Consider the following 15,353-nt stretch of genomic DNA (forward strand, 5'->3'; position numbering starts at 1 on the left):
GACACCAGGTTGAAAGTCTTTGTCGGTCTATGGTCCTATAAATATTTAACCAATGAAAAGTATTAACAGCTTGTCTTATCTACATTGGAATACAGGTTATTTTTTTGGTTGCACTGGTGCGCCTAACTTTTTCATTAACAGTAGGTGCACTACTAGCATATCATTTAGTTGTGACCAATGAATTTTTTTCAGTCACTAGAAGCCCTGTTCCTGAAAAGCAACAACTATTATGGAGGTTTGCGTATGACAGCTATGTTGTGGACCTACATCTCATGTTAAACTTGCCTTTGCAATTCACAATTATATGTTTTTTTAATAACACAAAGGCAGGGTAAAACATAAGCATCTCTTTATTTTTTTCATATGCCATTCCAGAAAGTGTGAAAGCCAAAAGATAATCCATGGACTTGCCCAGCATAAAATGTACTACTTTTAGATTCCATGTATGATTTCTTTTTCAAAGAAAACATCAGACATTCATTCGCTTTATATGGTTGTGTTTATTTTTGGCAAAGCAGGGATTTAGTTCTGTCACCAGATAAGCCAGCAGATGTTAAAGCGCAGTAACATCCTCAGTGTTAATTCATCCATTTGTACCTCTGAGTATACAAATGTAACCAAATGGACCCTTGCGGGTCGATTAGGTTACATTTGTATACTGGCATAGTTTAATTAATTCATTGATTTATTAGATTTTACTGTGTGGGAAACCAGGAGCAGCAAAGCATCATTGCCAGGCAGAAAGAACAGCCATGTACTGTATGTGAAATTAGTGCTCCACTCTGCTTGGGAGTGTGCTGAGATGCACACTCAAATGCATTGCTTAGTCTAAGTGTAAAATGGCCTAGAATACTGTAGATGCTGCAGTGTCCAACAAGAGTGTCACATCAAATGAAAACCACAAAAAAGAAAATCCAGCAATCAAAATGAATACATAGCCAAATATACAGGCCTGTAAAAACAAAACTTAACAGCGCCCCTCTCCACTTTTCTTTGCTCAAACTCAAGCAGTCTCTTTTAATCCCTGCCACCCCATGGGGCTGCTTCACCAGCGTGATGCTCTAATCCATGTTAGAGCTTTAAAGAAAGACAAAGACATGTGGTTTATGCTTTTGAGAGAATTCTGAAGGTATGCCGGAAAAACCCAGTCTGTTCTCCTCCGGGTTCGAACTGAATACGTGGAATATGTCGTCCTCCTCAGAGTTCGTCCCTGTGAAATACAGAAGTTGAGTGTTACAAGATGCAGAAAAACAACAACCTGTCAATCCTGTCAGTCCTGTCATGCACGCAGACAATCAAGAGTTAGAAAACGCTCCCATGCATACTTCTTACATGGATTATCACTTCAAAACATAACTATACAAGTAAGTTCGAGAATAAATACAAATCATATTGTAAATCAACAGTATTAACCACTTATGCCACATTTCATACTTCGCCTATTTTCGAAGAATTTCAAAGTTTTCTAACATTTAGAAAAATAATTGACATGCCTAAAATAGGGATGCCGGGTTAAAATGGTTAATAACCATAGGCAAAACATTCTGTCAACCTCCTCGGGGTGTCACAACAGAAAAGAAGTGCATGCACTTGTTCCAGAGGGCATCCAGACCAAAGTATAACAGCCAAATGGAAACCACTACATACTGTAACATAATGCCATCACACTGCAACCAAATTTAGTCCATACTTTTAACTTGTTACAAATCTAACGCATATTCACTTGCTTTAGTCGAGCAGTTAAAAAAAGGGCAATAGAAAAAAAACGTGCAGCCAGTTGGCATGGTATGGGAGAAGCAAAAAAATGTCAACAAGCAGCAAACGCAGGCCCTTGTGATCCATTCGTCTGCTCCAAGCCACACCATTTCACCTTTGCCGCCGCAAGAAGGAAAGGGGAGAGGAGAGGGAGAAGGAAGTCACTTCCACCTGGACCACTGCTTGTCTTTGTCTGTTAAAGGCACATAAATCACCCCCATCAAGGGTTTCATTGTGGTGCTGCCGTCCTCCTGCTTGTCGTACTGCTCCAGCATCTGGTTGCCCCCTGCCGGGCCCACGGGCAGGATCAGCCGGCCGCCTGGCTTCAGCTGGTCCAGGAGCTGCCAGAAGGAATGAGGAGAATTTACACACAGAATGTACACCAAACAAGGGCACACCTACTGCGGAACAGGTTAAAGGCGACAATTCACAGAACCACAAACTTGTTTATGGTTGATTCGCTCCAACTGGAATGCAAGCGTGGTTACCCTTCAACTCATGATTGCATAATATGATCTCCTATAATAATAGGTTTACAATCTGTAGGATAACCATATCTCGAACAATACAAATAGAATTTGCTGTACACCTAATGCTCCCCAAAGGGTGCACCCTCCTGATTTTAGTGACCTCATGGCCATTCCTCTAGCGCCGTGCTTAGGCCAAATTGTCATCTTGTTTTCTGTTTTAAAGCATTTGCTTTCACTTTAAATATTTTGTTGTTCAAAATATGCATTAATCCCTCAGTGGGTATACAATATAACCCCCCATCCCAAATTCTGGCACTAATAATAATAATAATACACATTTTGAGAAGAGAAGAGACTCACCGCTTGGGGCACAGTGGGTGCCGCTGCACCTACATGGATGGCATCGAAAGGTGCCTCTTCTGGGTTTCCCAATCGCCCGTCTCCCACTGGAACACAGAACACATGACAGCTGTCACACACATAGGGGCCGTTCTGTGTTTATGCCATGGAAACACCAACCCCTAAAGCCTATGCTCAGCTTATATTAGCAGGGCCGGCCAGAAATTGCTACTGCAAATTAATTGTGTGCCATCCCAGCTCCTCTGACCTCAGAAATTGATGCCACCCAGATAAAAGGTCAGACAAAAACAAGCTACCACAAAAAATAAATACACATTGAGTGGTTCTGTTCTATCTCAACATTCTATAAAACCTGGCAGCCTTTTCTATCGCACGTTGACAATCTTACACTTCAGCCCCCGACGGAACCCGAATGAGTCTGTAACCTGTGGCAGGTTACAGACCATATGGGAGTAGTCATTCGTTGCGTAATAACCTCTTGGTTTATACCTGCTTATCACCTCACTGACAAGCAAGACCATGCCTATCTTAACTCAATGTGCCATTCATAGACTGTGTTTTATTTGTTTGCTTTTGTTTTGGCTGCTATTTTACTCTGTCTATACCTTATTGAATGTATCTTTTTTTCTCACTCTTTATAATTATTTATCCTGTTACCCACTAATTTTCTTGACTATTTTGAGATACCTTGTTTATTTGCTTCAGTACATGCCTATATGACCTGTATGTAAAAAATCCCCAAAACTCAATAAACAGAACGTAAAATAAAATAAAAAAGTTCATCTCCCCACAGGAGGAAGGGCTTCAAGGTCTAGCGAACATTACAATGTACTTCGTTTGGCAGGCAGCTCTAATAGCCTGCATTCACGACACCCAGCACGTTGTGTTTCATGGCTTTGACCTTACCTATTAGCGTGATTCGGCCCGATGCTATCAAGTCTGGTTCGTCTTTGTTCACATTGGTTACAGAGTCGTCTACCAGCTCTTTGATGTGATCTATACCTATCACCTTCCCTTTGGGGCCTACCTGTGAATTACAAGAGAAGAGATGGCACTCAGTACTTCTCGCTCAGTAAAACTTCTTTTGATTTTTGGGGCGATTGGTTGAACAAAAATGATATCATCATCTGAATCAATCAATTTACTTGGAATTGCCTCTGAAGAAAAGCTGTGTTTGTTTACCCGTCATGTGTGGCTCACCATTCGTGCAAAGCACACAGAGAGGATTCCACTGCCGGAGCCCACGTCCAGAGCCTTCGCTCCCTCGTACAGCTGGTCGTGCAGAAGCTCCAGGGCGTAAGCATGCTAAGGGGGCAGACCAACAAGAGGACTGCATGACCACCCATTGCTCACCTTTCAAAACACGGACTAGCAACCTCTACCATACGTGCTTGTGACCCATCCGCAGCGCTTTTCTTTATATTAGCAGTATGAAGCTAACAGTTCTAACCATTTTACAAGCTGTTAACAATAGTTGTAAGAACTAAATACTGTTGACTTAAGCAAACATTATGAATGTTGTTTACCGACGGAAAAATACTTTACTGCACAACACATGGTTTGGTTTAGAATCTAGGAGCAGGTGATGTTTCATTCCTCTCCTCATGTGTATATAGAAAATGCTTCACAGTTACTGATGATCACTGGGATTAATAAGGTGTAGGAATCCACGTTTGCTTTGGAGTCATACCATGTGTGGAGCGCTGATGGTTGCTTGATAGCCTTTTGGTTAAAAGAGAGAGGCATAGATTAGGATTGTACATCTAGGGCATAATATTTGCACAGGAAAATGTGTGTGCATATCATATGGTGAGATGATCCCATACCTATTGACTGCGGGGAGTCCATATATGGATTACACCTGGAGAAGTGTCCTCGGTCAGTGGCCAGCATGACTTCGTAGACCTTGTCTGACTTAATGATCCCATTTTCTGAGGGGGCGAAAGAGAGTGTATTTTTGTTACAGTTGGTTCGTCAAGACAAAATAGAGCATAGAGTACTTTTAGATTGGCTATTTCTACTAATGTTTTTATATTCCACTATTAATGTTTTTTTATAAGTAATCAAAGTATAAAATGATTAAATATGTAAGTTATTTGTCATATCCGCCCTGTGCAACTTTAGTTTACGAAGCCTAAAAGCCAAACCGAAATGTAATTTCTATTCATAATGTTAAACAACATAAATCGTTAATCGCAATTATTTGAGTGACAATTAATCGTCAAGTAAAATGTCATAATCATGACAGCCCTAAACACATGGCATGAATAGAAGACACAAAGACATCTCTCTCTCTCTCACACACACACAGAATCATCAGTGTCTCTTCAGACAAGTACTCCACAAGAGGCTCCACTGGCAGTTGGTGCCAATAGCAGAAAGTGCCAAGGACAGCCGGTGCTGCTCTCATTACCGAATCCTCTCACCCTAAGTCATGTGCTGCTTAATGGTCATCAACAGGATCAATTGCAGATGGACACCTACAAGCAATTTCTAGAATCAGTGAAATATATTTTCTGGAGCTCCACAATTATTCAAAAATAAAATGCATAAAAATATCAATTGATTATATGTATCACTAATCACCTCAACCTAAATTTGCAGGCTTTTCGTGTAAGCACAAATCTGCATGATTTTGTTCAGCCTACCAACCCAATTCCCTTTGAACAGAACCCTTCAAATAATTTGTGTGTAAGTGCAATTCATAGTAGATTGGGTGGTTAAGTGGGGGTATTCCCTTCAATCCATTTCAGGTCCTGAGCCATGGTTTGGAAAACCACTGGCCTCAATAGCTCGCAAGGAGAATGACTGGTTAGGAAAGAAGTTCCACTCGAAAAACGATGTGTCTGAGACCTCAACAACAGAATGTCCTGAACAAGGACTGAAACTGATGCAGCACAGAGTGCTGGTCAGAAGAATTAGCATGCGTCCGGAGTGTGACCTGCTTAAATGCAGCTTATCCTAACTTAGGGTCTGCCCTGTTAAAGAGTGGAAATGGGTCAAGCAGGAAGCTCAAGCACTGTCCTCCTTTAGAAGTAATTGCAGTGCATTGCAGATCACCACAAGGTTGTTTTTTATGTATAGTCATGCCATGTGATATTATGATCATGTGAGTATTCAAGTATTAAATTATTAAACAATAGCACAAAAGCAGAGATGCCAAAATTGGAGAAAATAAAAGAACAAAAAGACAGCAGATGTAGTATGACACTCAAATGCTCCGTCATGCACAACAAGGTGGAGCTTTTAATATAAAAGATGTACAGCTTAGAATACGATATCAGATGTGTGTAGCCTTATAAACACAATGCTTTCTACCAAGGCAGAAAGCTGCAGTGAAGCGCATGCAAGCAGTCTGGCTACTTTTGCATTCTCTTGCAAGTGAGTTAACCAGAGCACAGCCCACAACCCAAAGGATGTTGGCACCATGCTCAGAGCTACCTTACGTCTGTTGAAATGCTTCTATGCTGGACTGAACAGAATATAAATAGATTGTTTCCTGCAAGGTAGTTGCTGTTTAATGTGTCACAAACTAGTCACAAAATAGCACCCTTGTGAGACTCAATAGCTGTGATTCTGCACAAATGTAACATGATATGGAGAAATATTTCAGCTATTAGTTCAGGTCATTGCGTTTTTATATATTATGCTCCTAGTTATACTACTGTACGGTATGCATGCTGGCTACTTGTAATTTAGATTAGACATACTGTTTGCATGACCTCAATGGTAAGAATGTTATTTAGATTTAGATGTTTATCTGGTATTCTACTGTAGTTACTTTGAAACACTAAATTCAAACGATCTTCTTTGCAGTCTACATGACTATTTACCCTGTCATTTAGGGATCAAGCTATTTACTCTTTACTTGGTTTTGCAATGTAACTTCAATGTAAATTGTCAAAGAGAGATTCAGGCTGTACATAAACTGCTCCACCAAGAGAGCATAGGCCAGGTGCTGTTGGTTTGCTGCTGAGTTAGTGTATTTGCTTGTAACCAGAAAACAAGCCCATTTTCATACATCATGTCCAGTCAGTGTTGTTTAGTCTCTATTGCACCTGACTGTGATAATCAGGAGGTCAGCCACCGTTACAAGCGCCTGGAACACAGCTATAAGTCACTGCCGTGCAAATATCTGATCGCACGTTGAATGCAACGACATGTTCACTTCATCCAACACTGTGACTTACTGCGGAGGTTGCTGACGAGCTCTGCGTGGGTGGCTCCCCCAGATTTCCACGCCCTTGCTAAACACACTTTGCGGAGCACTCTTAATAGCTGTGTTTCTGCACAAATTTAACATGTTATAGAGAAATGTTTTAGCTATTAGTTCTGGTCATTGCTTGCTTGATATATTATAGCTCACCAACAAAGAGCTTTTCAGAGGCAGACCATATGCTGTACATTCACACACTGCTCCACCAAGACACAGACAGAATAGGCCAGGTGCTGATCGTTTACTGGCGAGTTAGCGGATTTGCTACAAGAAAACAAGTCCCATGGCATGTGTCGTGTCCAGTCAAGTGTTTAGTCTGTATTGCACCTGGCAGTGACCATCAAGAGATCAGCCTAGCCAACATGCAATCAGGGAATCAGCATAATAAGCCTCATCAAAACAGGAACCGATGAGCTACCCTATTCCCACGAGCCAGAATGTCTTTACCCATGAATGAAAACATTATCATTAATAATATATGGAGATCAACACCACCATCAATGGTTGTGTAAGGTGGCTGCAATTCGGAAATGGCCCCTGTAAAAAGCCCAAGCCTATCCCCAGATATTTTTTTTGCAAAATGTGAATAAAGTATTCATTCAAGAAATCAATCAAGTGTGGGCAGGGCAGCTAGCAGCGTGGCTAACGACGGATCCAGGAAGGGTTGCGAGGAAGGGTTGCGACTTGCAAATGACGCACATACAGTATAGACAAGCTGATGCTGTGTGTAATGTTATGGACTTTGATGTCAGGAACATTTCATTATCTCGGCTATTAATTCCCCAATTTGCTGCGACGTCTCGCGTGAATGCATCCGATTCTGGACGCCTATAAACGAGCTTTAGAAAACGGGTGTGGTGGAAGCGAAAGCAACGGCTAGGTCAGCAACACATACCAGGCTGACACTGTATTGCTAGCAACCTGCTAGCCTTGCCATGGATCACACGACGGCCGTCTGTCACGACCGTCATGGATGAACCTCAACCTGGTGTTTGCACTTTCTCCATTTGCCCGTACATCTACAAAAACGTTCAGATTTCAAATATAAAGTGCTTACCCCATGGTGGATGTTACAATTATGTAGGGCCCTCAGAAGTACCCGTATCTTCCGTATTGTTCAATAAAAAGCATTTTAATCCGATCGGTGGCCATTTTCTCATAGAGTTATAATGTATCAGAGTGCAATACACCTCAAAACCAATAGGTTCACGTAGTTGAAAACATATGGCGAAAATACGGAGAAAATGGCCACCAATCGGATTAAAATGCTTTTTAATTCAACAATACGGAAGATACGGGTACTTCTGAGGGCCCGTACATAATTGTAATATCCGTGGCCATGTGGTAAGCACTTTATATTTGACATCTGAACGTTTATGTAGATGGACTGGCCTAAAAGGGAGAACGTGCAAACCCCATGTTTAAGTTCATCCATGACTTGTCGTATCAGGGCTACCTGCTAGCCTAGCATTAGCCTCTGCTGCACCACCACCGAGCTGTTCTGCGCTGCAAGAACACCGTCCTGCGAATTATAATCTGACCTCGCGTTGAATGCGGCGACGCGTTTCACTTCATATTGCGACAGTATTTGTTGCGACTTACTGCGGAGGTTGTTGACGAGCTCTGCGTGGCTGGATCCTCCAGATTTCCACGCCATGGTTGAAAACACTCTGCTTAGCCAGTAAAGAGCAGCTGTCAATGCCGCGCCTGCGCCAACTGTTTTCGCTACGAACGTGAGCACCTCCACAACAGACGGAGCGGAGCTTGAGGGGGCGTAGCTGAGAGCAGACATCCACCCCTTCAGCACAACCAAGGGCGTATCGTCATAGAGGCCAATGGGGCCATGGCCCGGTCTGGAAAACTCTGCTCCCCCACTGCCCCCAGGGGGAAAAAAACAAAAAATCTACATAACAACATTAGCACGCCTTTGTTTTCAAATCGGGCTTATTTGCATTCGGCCGGATAGTTAATGGGTGGCCATTAAAAAACGGTTTCCCCGTCAAACCGGTTCTCTTGCCAGGTAAACAGTTGTTTTATTAGTTTTATTGTGTTTTATTCACGTCTCTCAGAGAGACTTAATGCAAGAGAGAGACTCTCTCTCTTGCATTAACGCTGATGGTAATTCTCAATAGACTGTCACTTATCAGCCGTCGTTGCGCGAGCCCCCCCCCGCGAGGGGGCGGGGGCGGGCGGTTTAAGAATCTGGCCCGGTCCACGTTAGAACCCACCATACGCTAGTGAGCACAACATAATAATAAAACACATGATGATGGTCCAAGGGGTCACTTCTTAGTGCATTGTTTCCTCATCAATGAATGTCGGTGTATATCATTCATAATCAGCCATAAAGGTTTACCTTGCCACAGTGTCAGTAAGTGGATAACCAGATTTGCTGGTGTTTCGGTCAAATCGGCGATCTATAGAATTCTCTGACTCCAGAGGTCGCTGCTGAGTAGGAGGTTCTCATAGAGCTGGAGACTAGTCCTGTACCTGGCCTGCTGTAGACCTGTTCGCAATTTGGTGTTGGGGGAATTTCTCATAGATATGGAATTTCTGCCTTGAACTGAGTCGTGCACATGAAAAATCACAGAGGTGCTTGTCCACCATAATGCCACGAATTGATTGATTGATTGATGTACTTTATTTAGTAAGACATGAGAACAGTACATGGCAGTACATAACAGTACATGGAAGTACAAATTCGCAATACAAGGTCTACTAAACTGGATAGCTCAGTTAAGCACGTAGCTTGTTTAATGGCTGGCGTAATGGCCAAATCAAATGAAAATACAACTTTTTAGTTTTTGAGTGTATACACATTTAATGCCACCTCCATTTCGACTAATTGTGATGTGTGGAATTCATTTACGATATTGTTATGACCATTTTGGGTGATTTTGACCTAGCAAGCCGAGTCGAGCCGAGCCTCTGGTCACATAATTCGATAGGTTACTGATGTCTGTATATCACCGCCCTTGGAGAGTTGCCGCTAGGGGGCGTACGAGATCCGATTCCCGTTGTCGAAAGAGAGCAGGTTGTTATTGTAGACTTCTGACCTCTCTGGGCCACCGTACGGCGGGTTTCATTCGAGGAAATGCTCGTGGGATGCTAAGCTAGTTAACAGCTTAAAACCCAAACAAACACTCTTGTATTAAAAGTAAGCATCTGTGCGTCGGTCTCCATGGAGGGTACGTTTGCAAAATACGTGTCGCAAAAAATCAGCAAAACGAGATGGAGTCCAGTATCAGCGTCTTCCTTACAACAACCAGACATCTTTGCCACAGGGTCGTGGGACAACGAGGTGGGCATTTTATCTGCACATTGCACAGTCTTCAAGAGTTACAAATGGATAGACTACACTGAGGATTTACTTTGTGTCAGTGGTTATCCTTATATCAACTAGTAACTAAGCTTTCAAATAATTGTAGTGGAGTAAAAGTACAATATTTGTCTCTGAGATGTGGAGTAGAAGTAAAACTATAGAAAATTGGCAATACTCCAGTAAAGTAAAAGTGTCTAAAAATTGTACTTAAGTACAGTACTTGAGTACGTGTACTTAGTTACCTTCCATCACTGCTTTATCTAGTTAACAGTAGAATAACAAGTAACATAGCTTTGGATTAAGACGTCTGATGTCAGAATCGATAAGAGAAATCTATAACAGTCTTGTTCCAAGGCTATGAATAACACTACTACTACTGATCCAATCTTGTTGATTCTCTTGCAGCACAACAAGATTTCAATATGGTCCATAGGAGATCATGACATGGAAGATGAATTTGAAGGAGACCCTCAGCTACTATGCGAATACAAGCATGATGGAGATGTTCTTGATCTTCAAGTAAGATGGGTGAAATAGCTAGATCACTTTGTTTCTTGATCTATGTTTTAGGTCACTGTCTTGATAAGCATAAGCATTCTTCTGCTGTGTCCCTACATCATGGCAATGGCACCTGTCAAAGAAACAAGAGTCTATTTTGGTATAAATTACAGTGACAGTGCTGGAAATTATATGGAGATTGAGAAACATAGACTTTAGACAACTCGGGAATGAAAAGGGATTTATTTGGCACGTACTCATACAGGTACAAGTAGTGAACTGTTGGTGGGACATGTGCTGCAGAGACTGCTAAAACAACAATACAATATAACAAAAAAGAATTACAGTTTTACAGCATACACTGACACACAAGGGCAGAGAGGCTAAATAAATATGGACCGGGCTTTTATTACTACATGTACTGTATGTGTATTTATTTGCCTGAATTCATGGTCTGTATTTCTTAATAGTTTTTGGACCAACACAGAATTGTCACAGCATCATCGACTGGGGCAGTGACCATCTTCCGGCATCATCACGACGTCCAGGTACTTAAACGTTGTCGCACGATGGTGTTGTGTGGTGAAAATAGCCAATCTACAAGCTTGTAGATATGCTATTTTTCATTATTTTTGCACATCATTGTGCAATTAAGTATACAATAATGCTTAAGTAGTTAATCCATTTTTTGATATAAAATGAAAAGAATATACTTGATAGTGGCAGCCCTATTTACAACACTCCACCGCTGTACCTGTTATTTATTTGTTTTCTTAGGCCCTGTTTGAGGCCCTGTTTAAACTTCATCTTGGTGTCTTTTTTTTTAGACAATATCCGTTTCTCACTGTTGGACGAGAGCACATAGTTATCCTTGCGACAATGCACCATGTACTGGAGTGGTGTGCAGCAGTCCTGAGATTGTTTCAGTTGGGGAAGATGGCAGGATAATTGTATACAGAGCTGACCAGGAAGCAGTGACTCGCATCATAGGTGAGAGAGATTGACCAGCTTTAGATGGCTCATCGAGGCATGTTGTTTAACCACTTAAACCCGGCTATATACCTTGTTGACCGAGGGTCCCCTAAGGCTCTATCCGTGGCCCTACCCTTTACAGCAATCTCTTGGCCGAAAATAGCCAATCTACAAGCTCACAGTGTCTGGTTGCAACGCGTTGTGAACTTGTCCATTGGATAATTTGGCCAAATTATCATTATCATAATTTGGCCCAGAAAAGGGACAGTAGGGTTCATGTGGTTAAAATGCATGAAGATGTTTAGATGTGTGATACCCTTTAAGCTCAATTATTTGTTTTAATCATATTCGGAACTGTCTCTAATTATTTATTTATTATGTACTTTGTTAGATAATGCTGACAGCAGCACGATCCATGCTGCCACGTACCTGAGAACAACAGAGATCCTAACAGTGAACTCCATTGGCCAGCTCAAACTGTGGGATTTCAGGCAACAGAGCAACGCGCCATCACAGATTCTCTCCCTGTAAAGAGCATCTTAATTCTCAAGATTCTTTCCCAGTATAGAGCATTCTTTCTTAACCACCTAAACCCTAAATACTTCATTGACCAGTGTCCCCCAAGGGTCTATACTTACTTTTTTCCCTCTACGTCAAATCTCTTTGCCAAAAGTAGTCAATCTACAGGCCCACACCACATGCAATATGTTGTGAGCTTGTAGATTGGCTACTTTCAGTGAATGTTAGCCTATTATAACATCCCCAAAAAAGGGATGCTAGCCTGTTTAAAGAGAGGGAGGTTTTGTTTGGATGTCGTATGGCTACTGACGATTTAAATAATGTTGTCCTCTCTTCTTTCTAAGAACCGGCGATAGAGTCCCTCTGCATTGCGTGGCGAGACACCCCAACCAACAGCACATTGTGGCCACTGGAGGCCAAGATGGCATGCTGTGTATATGGGACGTAAGACAGGGCAACACACCATTTTCACTTATGGAGGCGCACTCCGCTGAGAGTAAGTTCACATTACATTAAGAGGACTTACTTTTACATGTGATTTTACAATTGTGTATAGCCATTTGATGGTTACTTTATGAAGTATTTCATATGGTATGTTTGTTTAGTGTGGGAGATCCACTTCCATCCGACCAACCCAGACCACCTGTTCTCGTGCTCTCAGGACGGATCACTGCTTCACTGGGAGACTGCCTCACATTCAGACATGCCCTCCTTCCTACAAGGCAAGTCATGTTATGTACAGTATATCAAATAAAATGTAATTGAAAAAAGTGGTGACCAATATTGGACCTTTCTTGGCAACCTAAAAATGTATCATACCCACCCATCACTAAAATGTTACCAACCTATCCCGAACCAGGGTCCATATCTAACAGGGGCAAACCCCAACCCCACTCCCTTCCCTTTGCTCTGACCGGGGTTTGTATCCTCCCCTTCTACCCTTACCCAACTCAAAAACGGACACAAGATGTAGATAATAATGTAGGCACACATCCTAACCAGAAGTGTTGTCATTGTTTTTACAGGTGGTCGAAACAACAGTGTCATGTCTCGTAGTGCCGTGGCCCCGGTTGGTGGGAACCAGTCCCTCATCAGTGCCTGGCTCAGTGGAGACTCTAGTAAAGGGCGTCTGGAGACAACTCACATGCTTCCCAGCCAAACCTTGTCGGTCAACAGTCTGGATGTACTTGGACAATGTCTCGTCTGTGGGACAGACGGGGAAGCAATTTTTGTCAACAGGCAGGTCCCAGTTTAGAAATGACAAGCGTCCCTTAAAGCCTGATTATACTTTGTTGTGCACCAAAAAAAGCAGATCTACAGAGTTGTGCTTAGTTTAGGAGGCTAAGCTAATGCTCAAAAACCAAAACACTGAGTCGTGGGACAATAAGGTGGTATTGTCCATCATGTTAAAGTTAGGTTATCTGGCCTTCCCGCTTGACCGCCATTAAAGAACACAGCAGCAGGGTTGTCTTACCAAGCACAGCAAGTGTGTGCGTGATATGATCCGTGAGGTGTGTGGTTTTGCTCCTTATGAGAGGCAAGTCATGGAGTTGCTTAAGGTGTCCAAGGATAAGAGAGCCCTCAAGTTCATCAAGAACAGGATTGGAACTCCCATCAGGGCCAAGAGAAAGAGGGAAGAGCTGAGCAATGTGCTGGCTGCTGCCAAGAAAGACTAATATGTCAGTCAAAATGTTATCTGCACAATATTGACTCAGAGTAAAAAAAAAACTTGTAGATCAGCTATTTTCAGTGTGTAACACCCAGGCGCAACTAAGTACAGGCTTTAGGAAGATATAAACGATCGTTGGATCAGCTGGAGACTTTGCTCAGGCTAGGGCCAGGGTTGAAGAACCTTAACCTAACACATAACAGGAACCCTGCAAAATATCCTGGTGACATTCATTTTCATTGCATAATTTTGTTTGTCGTGGAACTTTGCTTACATTTTTCACTGAGTGATTTAAGGTGCTGAAGTACAGATCTTTAATTTTGCGCCACTCCCTCAGGTGGAGTGGAAGGAACTAATCTAAATATTGCTAATGTCATAAGCCTGATCATTCCATTCTACTGTACTTGAGAAGGGCTATGTAATGATACATGTTCAAACTTTTCCAAATAAAATACTTTTGCAGAAATGTGTAATTCATCTGGTGTGATATCCAGTGTTATCCGGGCAACATCCGATGCTTTGTAAAGTTAGTTTAATAGTCAACATAGTTATTTCCGTTTTTGCCGTTAAACACTAAAACCTCATATGGGTAACTGGAGTCCCTCTGGGCTAGTGTGTTTTCTGTTATTGTGGGGAAAGCTTTCGCTGGAAATAGCCGATCGACAAGCTCACAATGGGATGCATCGCGTTGTGAGATTGGATGCTGGGGTTCAAGTGGTTAATGGCCATTCACAAGCCTATAACTTTATGTTCTAAGTGTATTTCCATTTAACGTTTCTTCGAATGCTATTTACTCTTTACAGCACTGTAGCACAACGCTCTATCAGCACAAATAAATATGAACACATTTAACGGACTAAAGTTTAAAATAGCTTGGGAAGCTGAATATTATTTTTAGACCAAGATCCAGTGGGTTATGAATGCAGACTGTAGGTCTATGTTAGTATTATTTCAAGTCTGCAGAGCTGATATAAATGTATCAACGTGATCTCAACAGTAATCACTGTTGAGATCTCAACAGTAATCACTGTTGAGATCACGCTATAAATGAAGAACCTTTATTGTGAAAGCAGAAATGGCACTTGACCGGAAGTGTGTTTTGTTACTATTGTATGTGTTTTCTCGCTGCTGCTGTTGTCAGCGTTGCCATGTCCGCTTGTTATAAGCGACTTTGGGCTTGTTTTTCTGTAAAGTTGAGGGTTGCGGGGTTTTGGGCTTGTTTCTAAAGTGCAGTTGCTTATTTGGGCTCGTTTCCTAATCTTGTTTAAACCAGTGGTTCTCAAACATTTTCATGTCAAGGTCAAGGACCCCCAAATGAATATCTATTTATCTGCAGACCCCCCCCAGCACCCGCCCCCCGTGTCTGAAAATATTTTGTGTCAGAGACTCCCATACAAGATTTTGTGGATATGAAAATATTCCTACATTTAAAAAATGTCCACACTTTTTCTTTGAAAATAATAGATCTACAAGTGCACTTGTATATCTGCTATTTTAAAATACTCATGCGGCCTATTAGTCGCTTCTTTTGGGCTTGTTTTCATAGACCTGCTTGAGCTTGTTTCTCTCACA

The 15,353-nt window shown here is 41.9% G+C and overlaps 2 protein-coding genes across 4 annotated transcripts; one reads left to right on the top strand and one right to left on the bottom strand.

Annotated features, from left to right (window-relative positions):
* Positions 1-1,051: 1,051 nt before the first annotated feature.
* Positions 1,052-8,556, bottom strand: pcmt (protein-L-isoaspartate (D-aspartate) O-methyltransferase). 3 transcript variants are annotated; one of them, XM_084083085.1, is made up of 8 exons: positions 8,404-8,556; positions 4,412-4,516; positions 4,276-4,307; positions 3,786-3,890; positions 3,492-3,612; positions 2,586-2,671; positions 1,927-2,096; positions 1,052-1,210 (listed from the first exon to the last, which is right to left on the bottom strand). In XM_084083085.1, exons 1-8 carry the CDS (start codon positions 8,456-8,458, stop codon positions 1,198-1,200), a joined length of 687 nt encoding a protein of 228 aa, XP_083939211.1. In that variant the 5' UTR covers positions 8,459-8,556; the 3' UTR covers positions 1,052-1,197. The 3 variants fall into 3 exon arrangements, with proteins under 3 accessions (XP_083939211.1, XP_083939213.1, XP_083939212.1); XM_084083087.1 differs by lacking the exon at positions 8,404-8,556 and adding an exon at positions 6,776-6,983; XM_084083086.1 differs by having other exon boundaries at positions 1,075-1,210; positions 1,871-2,096.
* Positions 8,557-9,875: 1,319 nt separating this feature from the next.
* Positions 9,876-14,237, top strand: nup43 (nucleoporin 43). Its single transcript, XM_084082986.1, has 8 exons — positions 9,876-10,102; positions 10,529-10,642; positions 11,092-11,169; positions 11,449-11,611; positions 11,985-12,120; positions 12,457-12,608; positions 12,718-12,834; positions 13,138-14,237. The coding sequence occupies exons 1-8, from the start codon at positions 9,983-9,985 to the stop codon at positions 13,365-13,367; spliced, it is 1,110 nt and encodes a 369-aa protein (XP_083939112.1). The 5' UTR covers positions 9,876-9,982; the 3' UTR covers positions 13,368-14,237.
* The last annotated feature ends 1,116 nt before the right edge of the window (positions 14,238-15,353 follow it).

This window comes from Gymnoscopelus microlampas, assembly GCF_963454915.1.
Source record: "Gymnoscopelus microlampas genome assembly, chromosome: 16".
In the NCBI taxonomy this organism is placed as follows: domain Eukaryota; kingdom Metazoa; phylum Chordata; class Actinopteri; order Myctophiformes; family Myctophidae; genus Gymnoscopelus; species Gymnoscopelus microlampas.

What these genes read in the sequence shown, in the direction of transcription:
- nup43 (XM_084082986.1), top strand. Translation starts at nt 9,983, where the DNA reads ATGGAGGGTACGTTTGCAAAATACGTGTCGCAAAAAATCAGCAAAACG. An exon ending in GGCATCATCACGACGTCCAG is followed by an intron (nt 11,170 to 11,448) that starts GTACTTAAACGT and finishes CTTTTTTTTTAG; the next exon opens with ACAATATCCGTTTCTCACTG. An exon ending in GGAGGCGCACTCCGCTGAGA is followed by an intron (nt 12,609 to 12,717) that starts GTAAGTTCACAT and finishes ATGTTTGTTTAG; the next exon opens with TGTGGGAGATCCACTTCCAT.
- pcmt (XM_084083085.1), bottom strand. Translation starts at nt 8,458, where the DNA reads ATGGCGTGGAAATCTGGAGGATCCAGCCACGCAGAGCTCGTCAACAAC. An exon ending in GCTCGTCAACAACCTCCGCA is followed by an intron (nt 4,517 to 8,403) that starts GTAAGTCGCAAC and finishes TCGCCCCCTCAG; the next exon opens with AAAATGGGATCATTAAGTCA. An exon ending in GGACTCCCCGCAGTCAATAG is followed by an intron (nt 4,308 to 4,411) that starts GTATGGGATCAT and finishes TTTAACCAAAAG; the next exon opens with GCTATCAAGCAACCATCAGC.